This window comes from Orbicella franksi, chromosome 1, assembly GCF_964199315.1.
Source record: "Orbicella franksi chromosome 1, jaOrbFran1.1, whole genome shotgun sequence".
NCBI classification, from domain to species: Eukaryota; Metazoa; Cnidaria; class Anthozoa; order Scleractinia; family Merulinidae; genus Orbicella; species Orbicella franksi.
This window is the reverse complement of record NC_138145.1, coordinates 20,019,823-20,034,990: the sequence shown is the minus strand read 5'-3', so window position 1 is coordinate 20,034,990 and position 15,168 is coordinate 20,019,823. Positions and strand designations below refer to the sequence as shown.

At 39.1% G+C, this 15,168-nt stretch overlaps 1 protein-coding gene across 1 annotated transcript; it reads left to right on the top strand.

Annotated features, from left to right (window-relative positions):
- Positions 1-9,868: 9,868 nt before the first annotated feature.
- On the top strand, positions 9,869-14,985 carry LOC145495885 (uncharacterized). The gene has a single exon (XM_081475481.1). The coding sequence runs from the start codon at positions 9,972-9,974 to the stop codon at positions 11,676-11,678; it is 1,707 nt and encodes a 568-aa protein (XP_081331607.1). The 5' UTR covers positions 9,869-9,971; the 3' UTR covers positions 11,679-14,985.
- Positions 14,986-15,168: the final 183 nt, after the last annotated feature.

The following is a 15,168-nucleotide window of genomic DNA, read 5'->3' as shown; positions in this document are numbered from 1 at the left end:
TATAAAATAGAGATACACGTACATATCTCCGGGGGAGTCCTATATAAAAACGACAGGGGTACTCGTTGGAAATTTTGACAAGAACCCCCGAGAGATACCAAGATCCTGTTTTCATCGTGTTTCACTGTTTTTTACCCTTTAGAGGTACCGGTGTAAATGAGACAAAATTAAAACTCAGTTGATTGTCAAATATCTCCTGTCATGTGACGGTACCACGAAAGCTCCCACTCTGGATCTTTTGAGGGCGAACACCCTAAGAGGCACCAAACTGGCTTTTTATTTAACCCCTGAAAGGTACGACAAGCACCCCCCCCCCCGTCCTTTTTGTATGGGAATCCATTTAATATAGAGGAGAAAAGAAGTATTGTTCCTCTCTTTTAGTTTCATCGACCTCTTATCGCAATTTGCATTGCATTTAATGCTTTTATTCTCATTTTCACTTTGATCTCGTATTCCCTTCGCTGCTGTCTGATCGGCTTGTCTTTAATCCAATCCCTTGAAACCTAACGAGATAGAGGAGAATGAAATTGAAATAAGAGCCCAGGTAACAGAGAACCTAAACGTTACTTTTCATTAATTATACGGAGCTTTTTATTTCAAGTTTTTTTTTTCTCCAGCTTCTTGTCAGATAAATCGACAAAGTGGTTTAATCGCCACAATGAGATTTTAAGTTGCTGTTTCGAGCCATATCCCTTTCTCAGAGCTAATCAGGGATTGTGGAGTTGTGACAGCGTTTATTGCCTCTGGCTGGGGGTCAAGAGGGTTTGTGATTGGTAGAAATACTGGACAACTGAGAAAAAAAAAAGACGAAAAGGAAAACAATTGAATATTAAATAAGTGTTTGAGGCCGCAGAAAAACTTCCTTAAGCCAATAATCTCCCCATCCAGTTTCTCTTTTTCTTTTTTATGTTTTTAGCTGTTTCTTTTATTTTCCAGTCGTTTCAATTTCTTTCTCTATATTCAGTTATTATGACAGCGTTTATTGTCCCTGGATGGGGTTCAGGAAGGTTTGAGATTGGTGGAAATACTGGACAATCGAGTTTACTGCGCCTTTCGGTAACATGAGGACTCTAAAATTCAAAGCTCAACCGACAAATGCGTTTTTCGCTACCGTCAATCAAGTGTTCGGTGGCTCCCTCCAGCTTCCGACTACTGCCCAGCGCGCGGTAATCAAATCGTTGAGCACAGTTCAGACAACGAAATAGTGTTCGGCAGTAGTCGGAAGCTAGAAGGAGCCGCCGACCATTTGGTTGACGGTAGCGAAAAACGCATTTGTCGGTTGAGCTTTGAATTTTAGAGTCCGCATGCTATTGAAGGGCGCAGTAAACAAAGACGATAAAGAAAACAACTAAATAATATAATAAGTGTTTTAGACTGCACAAAACCTTTCTTTAGAGAATAACCTCCCCATTTTCTCTTTTTCTTTCTTTTATTTCAGACTGTTTCTTTTATTTTCCTATCGTATCAGTCTCTTTCTCCATATTCAGTTCTAAACGGATGCGTTTTAATCTTGCCTTTTCTCCTTGATGTGACCTTGAAGCCCTTTCTTGAATTCTAACGTCAATTTATCTTCTACTGAAATGTTGTTACTGCTACCTATTAATATTACCACTTTTCTATTTCCGACGAAGCGAGATAACAATATAATTAACTGGTTTGGTTAGCTTTACTTTCCACCATATACTATCTCATTGGACTCTCTCTTTTGAAAGGTCACACGAAAGATATAAGCAAAGTTTTTTGTATCCTGAATAAACAAATCAAAGAATAAAGTGCGCTGAGGAAGAACTTCAACCTTAGATTTCTTTTCTTTTCCTAACAAAAAGATTGCTTAAGAAAGATTGCATAAGAAATTCGAAACTTGGATGTCAACAATAGTAAAAGCAAATTGGTTGGTATTTATAAGGGAGAAATTAAAATTCCTGCTTTTTTGCTTTACGCCCCGCCCTTCACCACTCCAGATAGGAGACAGCACTTCAGTTGCTAACAGACGAGGCTTGTTTTTTCAGCTAAGTGATATTGAGTCGCCCACCACTCTAGTGTTTTCTTTACTTGGAGGCTTTCGTTATAAATGTGGAATTTTTCAACTCAGCAAACTTGTCCAGGTCGCTCTCGCACATTGACAAAACGGATGTTACCGATTCTTTTAATATGTATTTACTTTTCCGCGCAAATCATTTGGTTAGTACGGTTTCTAGAGACCGTGTTAAGTGGATTCTTTAAATAAATGAATTGTTGCCAATGCGACGTTACAAAGAGGGAAAAAAGTGAAAGAGCGATGCTTCAAGGGATATTGGATCTTAGAGTACCAAGGGGCAAGTGATCCATGCACCAAATGCTTTTAGCGATTTCAGTAGAGATAAGAACAAGAGTTAGGTCGGAAACAGTCTAGTAGAAGAGCGAGTGAAGTAAACAAAATACAGTTCAATAAGAGAGCTTTTAGCGTAAGTGAAAATGAGGAATTCATTATTTGTGGCTCGGAAAGGCGATTTACTTTAATTGGTAGATTAAGAGCTATAATTTCCAATTTCAGTCTCGAAAGAAAGGAATCAACTATTAATGAGATTGGAATTTGACGTTTTCGAAAACAATAGCGCCCGCAAGAGTGCTTACACGCCAGAGTGTCTTAAGGCAAAAGCACGCCGTTCTCACGCATCCAGCGTCGCTCCAAAACTCAACCAATATTAAATCTATTGAATCAAACTGCTTTTACTAGTTCACAAATAGCATGAACGCTTACTTTACAGAGAAAAAAGGGCGATAACAATCGAGAAAGGAAACACTTATCTTGCTTTTTTGCTGATTAACATGTTATGCGACAACTGGCGGGAACAACAAGTTTACCGGCACATGACATTAAAATTCTTAACATAACAAATAAGGCATTAATCGCACTAGCGTTGTGTGCGGAGCGTGAGGGTACAGCTTTCTCTACTGTTTCTGTTCCGCTGTGTCGATCTCCTAAGAACTTTAATTGCACCAACATATGATTATACAACGACTTTCCTGTGCTTAAATCAGGAGGGGGCTTTTATGTAATCCCGTTAAATCTAGAACCTCTTCTTCTTTGGCAAGAATTCAAAGCACCCTTTCCTTTGGTTCAAAAGAATTGACCTATCTTCAACTCCATCTCCTGCTGAATTACTAAACAAAATTGAAGTGGTCACGTATCCGACTTTGACCTTACAATTTCGGGACACCATTGTAGGAGGTTTAGCAAGAGAACTTAATACAAAGATTCCTTCTCGTTTTCTTCGTTCTTCCGTTGTAAAAAGTTAAGTCGTGCTTTAGGTTTTAAATATTGTGGCTGTTCGTTACGTGCGCTCCGTTTTTTCTCTTGTGCGTCCTGATCCGCCTCCTTTGTTTTTTATCTTTAAGCGTGGCGAGGTGTTGTGTATTCTCGCTTCGATTTACATCGAAAAGAAGCTAAGTCGCAAGAAGGAATGCATGCACTCTAGTCTTGAAGACTGACTGGTGAAATTCTGACCCCTAGACGAAAATGGCTCTAGGTAAACGCACAATTTTATTTTATCAAAGAAGGCATTTGTTACTCTTTTCAGAAACGTGGCTGGCCTTAGAGGAAATTAGGTATGATGTAAAATATGCCTCGAGGAGTGTCTTTCATCTGAGAGAAGAGGCGAAGTTTATTAAGGCGGCTTTATATATAAAGAGAATGGATCTGCGGTTTCCTCTCTTAGTAAAGTTCATTAACTGAATTCCACAAAAAGCTGGTAAATATAAGCAGTTATGTAGGCAAAGCATGCTAGATTTCAGAAATCAATATGTGAGACCGGTCAACTGAGACGCTCAAATTCAGGTATAAAGTGAGAACCTTTCATTCTAAATTCATTCCAAGTTCGTTCAGTTCTTGTTAAGAGTTTTCTCTTTGATTTAGCATGACGCGGTGTGCTGTTTGACACTGATTTATAACTACATTGCTGATTAGAAAAACCGCAAAATGTTTCCGAGACTTTTTCAAATCAAAATGATACCACGGAAGAAATCAGTGTCTTCAAGTCAATGCGAAGTGTCTAAATGCCAAAATAATGTCGTAACAATGAGTGGATTTTCCGGTACACTAACACATTCGAAATGCCACAATAAATGTCAGTGAGTGTATTTACTGTAACACCTACCCCTTTCTTTGCTTTAGAATTTTGAAATATGAAGTCTTGCCAGCGTTTCGATTCATCGACTAACTACGAAATTGTAGGATACGAGTTATACGGCAATTGGTGTTTTTCTTTCGAAAATATAACGAGTAGAAGACTGTTTAAGAACCGGCTATACCAATACGGGATAAAGTGAATTTTGTATTATGCCATCGATTTAACCTGATAAAACAAATGAGCTTGAACTACAAGTCAATTTTCGCTATGATTAACTTTTTAATACAATGGAAGAACGACTTATTATTTTCCAATTAAGTCTGAAACGCGTTAACGTTTTCTGGGGTATTTTTTTTAGGTGTGCTTTAGTTTGCGTGGGTTTTTCTTGACTGGAAAGCAGGCAATCGCGATATAATCTATTTACTGCCTTCCAAAGACAATTTACGACTGAAATTTTATGTAAATCTTGTTGTCTTTTCTCAATTTTGTTCCAGTACGGCGGGTTAGGTGTTGTGAATTCTGTGAAAATGACAGATGGCCATTTACACAGCAAGCAGCAGAGGAAACGACTTTCTTTTGTATCGTTAAAGGAAATGTTGTACTTTGATAAATGAAATTTATCGCTTCTTTATTTATCCGTAATTTGCAAGCATTTATTCTATTGAAAGCCCTAAAGACGTGAAAAGAAAGCAGGGTGATTTGCTAGCTGTTAAGAAGGGAAAGATTTGAACGCGTACAGGCTGAAGAAACGTGGAACATAAAAGACGGCGACAGGGGAAAACAGTAATGAGTACTTCTGCAAATTAAACAATGAGCATGAATTTGAACGGCTAAAGAGCTTTTTGCTAAAGTGTAAAGAGAGTTAAAATCGAGGCAGCCATTTGCCAAGTTGAGATAGAAAGTCGTTCATAACATAAATATAGTTATTATAAGCAATAGGGGATTTACGCAAAATCTTCTGTCTGATTAAGCCCAAGTTTAAACCAAAATGAACCATATTGACTTAAAAGATAACGATCTTCGAGAGAAAAAGTTGAAGGATTTTGCGATTTGTATTTTTTTTGTCGGTAATGACTGGGGAAAGATCTTCCACAAAAGAGATGATAAATCTCTTCTAGATGTGTCGTTTACAAAGGAGATTGTAAAATCTTCGGAAAAAAAATCCAATGAAGCCTTAAATGTCAAAGCTATCAATCTTCAAAACAAAATGAACAGTGATAAATTGAACTGGTGTAGATCTTAACACTAAAAAAAAATTAAACCCATTTGGTTTGAAAACGAAGTGAGCAGATGCCGATTTGTACTTTACTAAACTTCTTTGTCTCTCTAAGTTTATGATTCAGATTTGAATGAAAGTAAATGACTGATCCTAAGCTTATGGAACAGTAAAAGCGTATTATTTTACTGTAAAATTTCGATATACTTTGTACTTTAATCAATGAACGTTTTCACTGAGCATTCTTAATAAGTTATGTATCTTTTTCCGTGAATAGTTCTAAGTCCAATCCAGCATTTCTTTTCTAATCATGAAATTCTTAGTGTCGGCCATATGGTGAGATATATCTTCCACGTTTTAAGGAAACTTATGGCCCTTAAAATTTTAGTTTAATCTTTTTCAAAATAAATAACCCCTCGATTGCTTTAAGTTAGATATGTGCTCCTGGTGTGGTAGGCTAAGTCAAAACGCGCTGTCCTTAATTACTCCTTTGCTTTCGTGTCCCAGGTAATAGTCTGGTCAGGATTTTTCCTTATGTATTATGGGACGTGTTGAGACTTCAATTGAAAGGAAAAATAACACGAAACGTGCATACTTGTATAAATGTCATTTATTATCTTCGCTCAGTACTATTCTGTTATTAAGACAACTGATTGTATATATACGACCAAGTGAAGCTCAAACTCAGGAATATTGCCAGTGAAGGGACTAAATCACGAAATCGACCCTGAGTAATTATAACAGTTTTAATTTCTTATCAAACTTCCCTGGAAATACGCGTTAATTGCATCATAATTTGATTGTATTCCTTGAACGGAGTTAGTTTCTCTTTAATTACACGTCCATAGCTTTTGTGCTGCGGCGATTTTGACACGATTCCACGTTTTCCAAGTCTCCAATTGATAGAAGTTTTGTTCGGTCTACTGACATTCACCGCGCGCATTGCTAATTGGTTTGGGTTAAACACTGAAATCACGAAATGAAAAGCTACATTCACCTAAGGTCTACCCCGAAAGTTTTAATACAGACCAGGCAATACCCGTTTTGTTTTATTCGGGTTGTTGAAACTTCCTTCCAAATCGCCACCTACTTTTATCCCGTAGGTGCATGAGGTTTTAAACGAGTTCATGTTGTTAAAAAAATCGCTTTCGTGCAACTGAGTTAAACGTGACGGTAGCCTAAAGATATAGGCGTGTCCAAAAAAAAAAAAAAAAAACTTCAACGGGTCTATGACAAACTAATTCGCTGTAATGGAATGGTGGCCTTTTACCTTAGAAATCAAATGCAATTTCTCGATCATTGAGGACTAGGTAGAAATTTAGCGGGGTAACCAAAGCTATGACCTTTTCACGCTCAACTGTTCGCCACGACCGCAATTATGATTTTGTATTCATTTCGAACTTTCCAAAGTGTCAACAACACGTACGAGGCACTCACTTCACCAAAATAACCCCCTGTATGGAGAAAAACAACAGCTACTACGTGCTCGCTAAAGCCCGAAAATACCCGCGATCATTGAACATTCTTGCACTTGAAATCCTTGATTTATTTTATCAATTAAACTTACCTGAAGTCAACGTGAACCTTTAGACTCGATAGAAGACGAGAAGTCTTTTGCCTCGAGGCGAAAAATTGTAAGCATAGGTTAACCTTCGATTAAAAACTCGACCAGGGATGTTTTAATCGACAACGGCTGCAATATACTGATATTGAGCCATTTAAAAGTTACTTAAAATAGACGGAGAGGTTTACAAAGACTGTATAGGTTGTTAGATTGCTTTTCACTTGCAGAAGTCTATATCTCGTTTTTGCACTGAAGCTTTCAGAAATTGGTGCAGCATCCCGAGTCCCTATAGCCATCCACTCTATGTCTGTAAATATATATTTGTTTTGTTACTGAATTAACGTCTCTTGTACTGATCTCAATGTTTAAAAGGTCGGAGTTTAATTTCAACTTTTGTTATTTTAATATTAAGAAATCAACCAAACGACGGAACTTAGCTCATCGTTACGTTTTCGTAACCTTGGGTTGTACCGGATATGACGGGTAGCAGAAACACATCCGTGCTTCAAGTTTGGCGAAGGCAAAGCTTTGCTGAACTTACAGCTTTACACTACTTTAAATGTCGATAAGTAACAGTAAGGACATACATTTTTCAGTGATAACGTAAATATTTGGCTACAAAACTCCCATCAAATTCCATGAGATTTGTTATGTTAAGGGTTCTTTAGGGCGACATATTCTGCAAACTTCTAATTAATTATTTTGGCCATGAGTTCTCACGGGCCAGAAGTCCGCTCTTGTAAAATAACTACAGCTCAAGATACATCTAATTTCAGTGATACTTACTGAAGTTACGAGCAAACCAGTCCTTTGGAGACACAACTATTATATATTGTTTATTTGTTTTAAGTCTAAAATTGGCGATTAAACTTTTTTTGAAAACTTTACATTTTTTACCTCAGTTCAGTTCTACTGATTACGCAATACCTCTGCAAGCCACTACCTAGTACATCAAGTATTTTCACCAGTACTAACCTTTTGAGAACCCTGTTTCACTACTTGTTACACGGTTTGTATCTTCAAAAAGACTTGTATTTTGTTGCTTCATGGAAATAGATTATATAGCTTATGTCTTGGAAACAGGTTGTTATAAACTTCGCAGAATTGAAATTATTAAAGTGTGTACATGCTTTTTTGGTAAATAATAGTTGGACTTCACAGTGTACTCAATGTGTCCTCTTCTGTTTGGGCATGAAATGCACAAATCGTACCTCAAGGAATCTTAAACATAAGTAACGTCTTTTCACCTTATTGTTTCATGAAAAAACGCTTGGTATATTCACAGTTTGACACTTTGGAATTTCAGTTACAAGAATGCAAGCTATGAGTTCCCTACATAAAATGCGTGATGTGCAGAGCCTGAAATCCTGTCCACTTATCAGGGTCAATGATTTTGACCCCATTTGGAAGACTTAGCGAATAGGAAACTATATTCATCTTTGCTGTCGTCATTCGCCGCAAATTAATCAGCAGAAGAACCTTTTGTAAGAATCTCTAGTTATTTTTATCGCTACTTCAGCTCGTTTTAGAGTAATCTACCAACGCACAGCCATATATCTTATGGCTTAAACCGCAATTTAGGCGTGTGAACCAAAATAAATCAGCGATGAATTACAATCTCATTAGTTACCTTAAATCGTGCTGTCCATTCAAGTTAAGTCGATTCGCAAGTCATCCGTGTAAGTGGATTTGCTGACAGCTTTCACACAGCAACTTATGACAACAACTTCGAACACAAAGGAAATGGATTGTAGTGTCAAGATATCCGGAATCGCTGCATTTAGTTTAGTTTAGTTTCTTCTTGTAAGGTCTTCACAATGTAGATCTAAAGCATGCATCTTGTGTTAAGCTGCGAAAACTCATCGGCTCTTGTGAAAAGGTTTTATAGCCATTCTCCGCCTTCGACTTTCAGCCTGACAATGGCTAATTTGTTGTATACACAAAATCCACTGGGTGCTTTTATTGTGAACTGCTGATTAAATTAACGAAAAATCCCTTTTGTTTTGGACAAACTGAAGAGTGTAGTTGACAGATTCGAGAAGAAACAAATCGTCTCACTAATACTGTAGACAGGGTGCGAATGTTGCGTGGAAACTCTGTTTAAATAAACTATTTCAAGCCTGGAGCGCAATGCATTTGCATCAGGCACGTTCACAGGAAAGAGAGAAATTGGAATTTATTCTTTTCCATTTCGTGCAGACACAAAAGTTGAAGTCGAACTATTGTTCTCTTTGCTGATAATGTCTTCTCTGGAGAGCATTTTCAACACCTTGCTTGTCAACCTGTCATCATTAATCATTCGCTAAGACTAAGAGCGTTATGTAAATAAGGCTGTCTCTTTTTGCACCTTGTTTTGCTTATGGGGGCGCGATTTTCCATTACCTAAACCGACCAGTAAAAAGCGCGAAAACAAATCTCATTTCCATTTGCTACAATGAAAGCGTGTTGACGTGTGATAAATTTCGGAAGCCACGCAAACGTTATCTAATTTCTCTTTTAATTTCGTGACACCTGTTGTCAATGTTTACTGAACTCGGTCACGATGGAAACTGCTCTTTTCAGGCGGAGCTTTCTTTGATCGCTCAAAGGCTAGAGCCCAGCTAGGCCAACGCGATGCAAAAAACCGTGTTAAGAATGTAAGCCCTTGACTTTGAACCAAACAATGCCCGTTTTCATTCTTGCACTTTACAAATGGTGGACGCTGGCTGCATGACCGTCGTTGAACGGCCTAATTGTCAACGGCATAATAAAGCTCCACCCATTTTTGAACAGCGAATAATGCTTGGCTTTTCATAGTCTGCTTGAATGAATTCACAATATAATTAGATTTAGACTTCAAGAGTCAGCAAATTACAGATTAAAAGTGACTTCTCCCAAGAGGATAGTCATTAAGTATTAATTGAGCCTCCAAATGTACGTAACACAGGAAATACATAAATTCACGAAAACAATGGGCCCACTAAAAGACCGTGTCCACATCACTACGTAGGGGTATAAATACGCGCGCGGAAAGGAAATCTGTCAGTCAGATGCGTCGAGGATGAAAGCTTAAAACACCTCGCCTTAACGAGCAAGTGTTGAAATGAGTATCGACGGAGCCATGAGTACGTTTGGCCTGCCACCGTTCGACATTGGCCAAGACTTTAGTATTCCGCCTCATCTGCGCCACAACCCGGAAAATTTTAACCCTCGTTTTCCCAACGCGCGTTTTCACAACGGCATCTCGAACATTTTCAGAGCGGGGGATTTCGCGAGCAGAAGTGTCAGCGAGGATGGTGGCCGGCACATGAACATGAGCAATGGAATAGAAGGCATTTCCGAGATGGACGAGACCGAGCTGCCCATTTCTGCCGCAATGAATGAACATTATTTAACTTCAACGACGCTTGGTTGCACACAACAACAACACAGTGCTTTGCATTCTACGGTCCCTCCACTACAGTCCGCTAATTTTTTCTCCGACACCGTGACGTCCGAAGCGGACTCTTATCCAAAAGATATGCCGTTCCCGAGCCCCATGGATTTCAGTATAAAGAACGAGCCTGAGCCTCGATTTCACCTGAATCCAACTTCTGCTATCTCAAGCATATCGAGTGCGCTTCAACCGGCTAAACCAAACATTATGCGGTCGATTTATGGCCCCAACTTAAATCCTTCGTTCCCCGATCCAGCCGCCCAATCGATGTACACTTACATCCATCAAACACCGGTAAGTGACGAGTCAAAAGCACCGCAGTTTTACCGACCGTTTCCCGGCTTCCCGCCGTTTGATCCACCAGAGTCCATTCAAGATAATCACGGCTTTTCAAAGTCAGAAGACAGCAGAATATTTCCCCCGGTTCCCAGCAGCCACAGACCTCAAATTATCGAGCGACAAAAGAGCCAAGTTCCCAACCGAGCAGACGCCCACGACGTCGAAGATGTTGACGACGCTAACCGCTGTAAAAATACCGTTGAAGGCACCAAAACATCCGTGAGAAGACTAAAGAAATGGTACAAAGACAAGTATGGCAAATCTATTGACATGAACACAGTTACCCGTCAAATGGCCATGGAAATGTTGAAAGACTTCTTTCTCGAGATTCGCGACACACGGCCAGGCAAAGAAGGAAACGAATACGAACCTGTGACGCTCACCACATATAGAAATGGACTGAGAAGATATTTTCTCGAAAGAAAATGTCCTCCAGCCGTAGAGAATTTCGATTTGGCTGACAGAGAATTCGACGTGGTTAACTACGGGCTAGTGTCAAAGAGAAACGAGTTGAAGCGCAAAGGGAAAGGAAACCACCCTAACGTCGTGGAAAGCATCACTGAAGAGCAGTTAGAGAGAATGTGGGCTTCTGGAGCCATCGGAGTGCACGCACCGCGACCGTTGCTGCGTCTCCAGTGGTGGATTAACACAGTCAGCCATGGGATTAGAGGACGCATGGCCCACCACGACCTGAGCATCGATGACTTTCGCATTTCCCGCGGCCCCGACGGCAAGATCATCATCGACCACATGAAAGCTGGTTCGAACAAAAGGCCACGAGCGGACGACGAGAAAGACAACCCTAGAAGCAAAAAGAAGTGTAAGGCTCGAGTAGCGGCCACCGATGGAAGCGAACGAGACCCCGTGCGTGCATTCGAGGTGTACCTTCGCCACCGTCCACCTGGTATATCGTCGTTTTACCTCACCCCCAAGCACAAGCCTAAGGGAGATATCTGGTTCAACAAGGTACCAATGGGCAAGAATTCCATCGGCAGAATTATGAGAGAGATCAAGGCAATCGCAGGGATAGGATAACGCGGAACACTTTCACGGAATACAGTCTCGCTGGCTGAGAAAGAGACTTATTTAAGAGAAACATTACCTGCTGCTTTAAATGCAGCGCTAGGAACATTTCATCTGCAAAGAAAAGACCGTAACAAAGGTCGATAACCTCGCCACAAAGAATAGAGACTGGCAGAGAGATGGTTTCAAACCATTTACCGCAAATCGAAGAACTGATAGATTAGTAAGTAAACGAAACAAATGCTTCTGTTCGTTAAAAAGAAAAATCTTTAAAGTTTTATATTACGAAGATGTGAAAATGTTTTATGCTATTAAGAGTAAAAGAATTGGCTATTTGCAATATATATAAGGACGTTTTTGGTACATCATTGGGAAAAAGAATATTCAGTAATGTTTATGAAATGAAGGGGACTCAAACAGTTCTCATTGGTATTTCAACTTGTCTGCAAGCATTTAAAACATATAATATATAAATATATCTTAGTTGTAAACAGTTAATGCTTGCTTTAGTTTACTTTCTATCGCATTTGATCTTCATGAGAATTCTATGAAATATTATTTTGCCTTCTCAAAATACTACCACAGTGCCTGGCTTTGAAAAGCTGAGTAAATTAAGATTAGCAATGTCTTCTTGACGTCGTATCTGTACTGTATTCATCAAAGGTTTCATTTAGAAGCCACAGAAATTTTTTAATTGTAGTGAACACGATTGTCTTCGTGGCGTTCGTTCTACTCTAATTCACACTTAGAGAAGCCATGGAGGGCTTCTTCAGTGCACAGACGCCAACAGATCTAACTTTCTTTTTTAAAACAATACTTTATAAGAAAAAGAAAATATATATATAATATAAAAAGAAGTAATAAGAGAGAACTTTCAAAAGCCAACACGATTAGCTGTGAAAGAGGCGTTTCTTCACACGTATGTTTCATAAAACACCACAATCTACAAAAGAAATTTCAAAAGTTAAAAGATAAGAAAATGTACTCGCTTATAACGATTTATTGTAAGGAATATATTTTTGTCAAAATAAGCGAGGCGTGTTAAAATTTTGTTCATTTAGGTCGTTTCACATCGTCGCGGTGTGAACGGCGTCATGTTCATTAGCTGTAGTTCAAATTTTAGTTAGAATTAAATTCCATTGTACATAAATTTACAGTTGCTTTTGTCAGTTTGTATTAATTTTCTAAATGTGCTTGTGAGAGCTTTTTATTTGCCGTAAAAAGTACACCATGAACGGAAGAGAGGAGGAACAAATCGTAGAATTCAAATGTATATAGATAACAGTTCACCATTGTTTAATAAAGAGATGGGACGAGACTTAGCTTTGTTTTACTGATGCAAGATTATGGCTATCTCCGTTTGAATCAGTTTATTGTTTAGCTAAGTAAAGGCTGGTGAAAGGGCTCTAAACAAGATGAGACTATCTCAGAAGGGGATTAAGTAGCTTGCTTTCTGCCATCTCCCTGAGTCGTTTAGCAATTCTTGAAGCGTTTATTAAGAATGGTGTAACGCGACACAACATTTATAAACCCTTTGAAGAAACGAATTGGCTGTCTCAACATTTTTTGCAAGGAAATTTAGTTTGCCAAATTTTTATCTCACAAAGATTTAGTTTCATAATAGATAGGATTTTTTCTGCAATAAAATTTAGTTTGCGCAAATACAGTTTTGAATTGAAAATCTTACAAAGAAAATGGACTGATGTCTTTAAATTATATTTGGTTACTTCCTTCTTAAAAGTCTTCATCTCATTTTGGCTAAGGAATTTTACTTCTCGTGCATCCTGTGGGCGTTTACAAAACCATTTTTTTAAAGTTAGTTTACCCTCCAGGAACTATTGACAAACTATAATGCCTATTTTAGGTTATGGTCTGCATGTTAATGGCCATCGGGTGTTCGTCGTTACAATAAGCTGATTTCCTTTCTTATAACTCCTAAAGGAGGTATAATTCTACAAAGGCAAGCAATGAGGCGCTTGATTGATCGGTGATTTATTGAACTGAATTAAGGCCAATTTTGAAGAGCTTTCGTGAGTTGCTATGATGTTGTTTTGACTGTTACGACAACCACACGGCAACAGTTTCGTGACTGCTAAATTGCCCTTCCGTCAAAAAAACTCCCTTTGACGCATGTCAAAAACAGCGTCTCGATAGCAAACGACCCGCGCAACAAAGCATACCGAAACAACTTCTGCCACTTAGACGAACGAAAATAGCACCAATATACGCTTGATTCCCGTGGTAAAATCCCAGGTCTTTTTCTTGAGGTACTGCGCGAATTTTCTCTCAAAGTAATTTGCGGTTGCCGTGTATGGGAACTGGCGGAGTAAGGGGTAAATTGTTTCAAGAGGGTGATTATCACTCCAGATTACGATAATAATGGCCAGCACAGGACCAATATAACGGTCGCACGGTTGACGTTTTTGTGGTCAGAGTTGCCGGCATCTCTTATAATTGCTTTCTCGAAACTCACTGTCGGTTACGTGACTTCACGGAATCGTAATAGTCAAGAGCCAGCTCGCACCTTTGTGAACCCCCGCCCATATCAGCACAATTAAACGACGGCAATGGAGAAAGGAATTCACTTACAAGAATAACAAACAAACTGAAATGCCTGGGCACAATCTGATAGGATTTTCGACTAGCTGAGAGGAGCACTATAATGAGGGATAAAGCTTTTAATAACAGGTTGCCTTATGATTTTCCCGCCCCTTGACGCGACAGCCCTTCTATGCAAAGATAATTCTAGTCGGCGTAGAAAACTCGAGATTCGGTGAAGGTCTGCTCTCTACTGGATAGAAAATGAGACCATGTCACCGAGATTGTTCTCTTAACCGATGCTCTCTTTCGTGATCACAGCATGTGATCGTGAGTCGAAGCTACAGACAATGCTTCTCCTAATGGGTCGTTAAAGCGTAGGGCAATAAGTTGCGGCGACACATCCACGCAATAAAAATCTCAACGTCCAATCAACGAATCTTGGCTGGACAAGATGTCTCGGTCCTCAGAAAAAGGACACAAAATGCAATACACAGGGCGCGGACTTTGGTTCTTTAACACTGTCTCCATAACAACCCTTGAGACAAAGATATTTCGGTGCCGAAACCAGTGGGTTTCATCTTGATAAAAGCAAAAAAGTCCTGCTTAGCTGAAACCACGTTTGATAAAAACAGTCTACGAGAAGACATAAATTTTACCACGGAAATTCTTGAACAACAAGACTAAACCCATTGTCCCTCGATAGCAGCCTATGCTACCTGTCATGTCTTATTGTTGTTTTCAGTAAAATTTCACAACTTAAATTGCGGCTTAGTGTTTATTTTAAAAAACCCGGTTCCTTTATATCTTTAGAACTCCACCATGGGAATTTACCGAAATGTTAATGAGTGTATAAATAGACCGTACTCCTATCAACCCTGTGAAGTGTACACTCACACCTAGGCGTCTCCCTTTCTCATTGCGCACGGCAGAGTATTTCTGGCTTGTTTTTCAATTTTTCTCC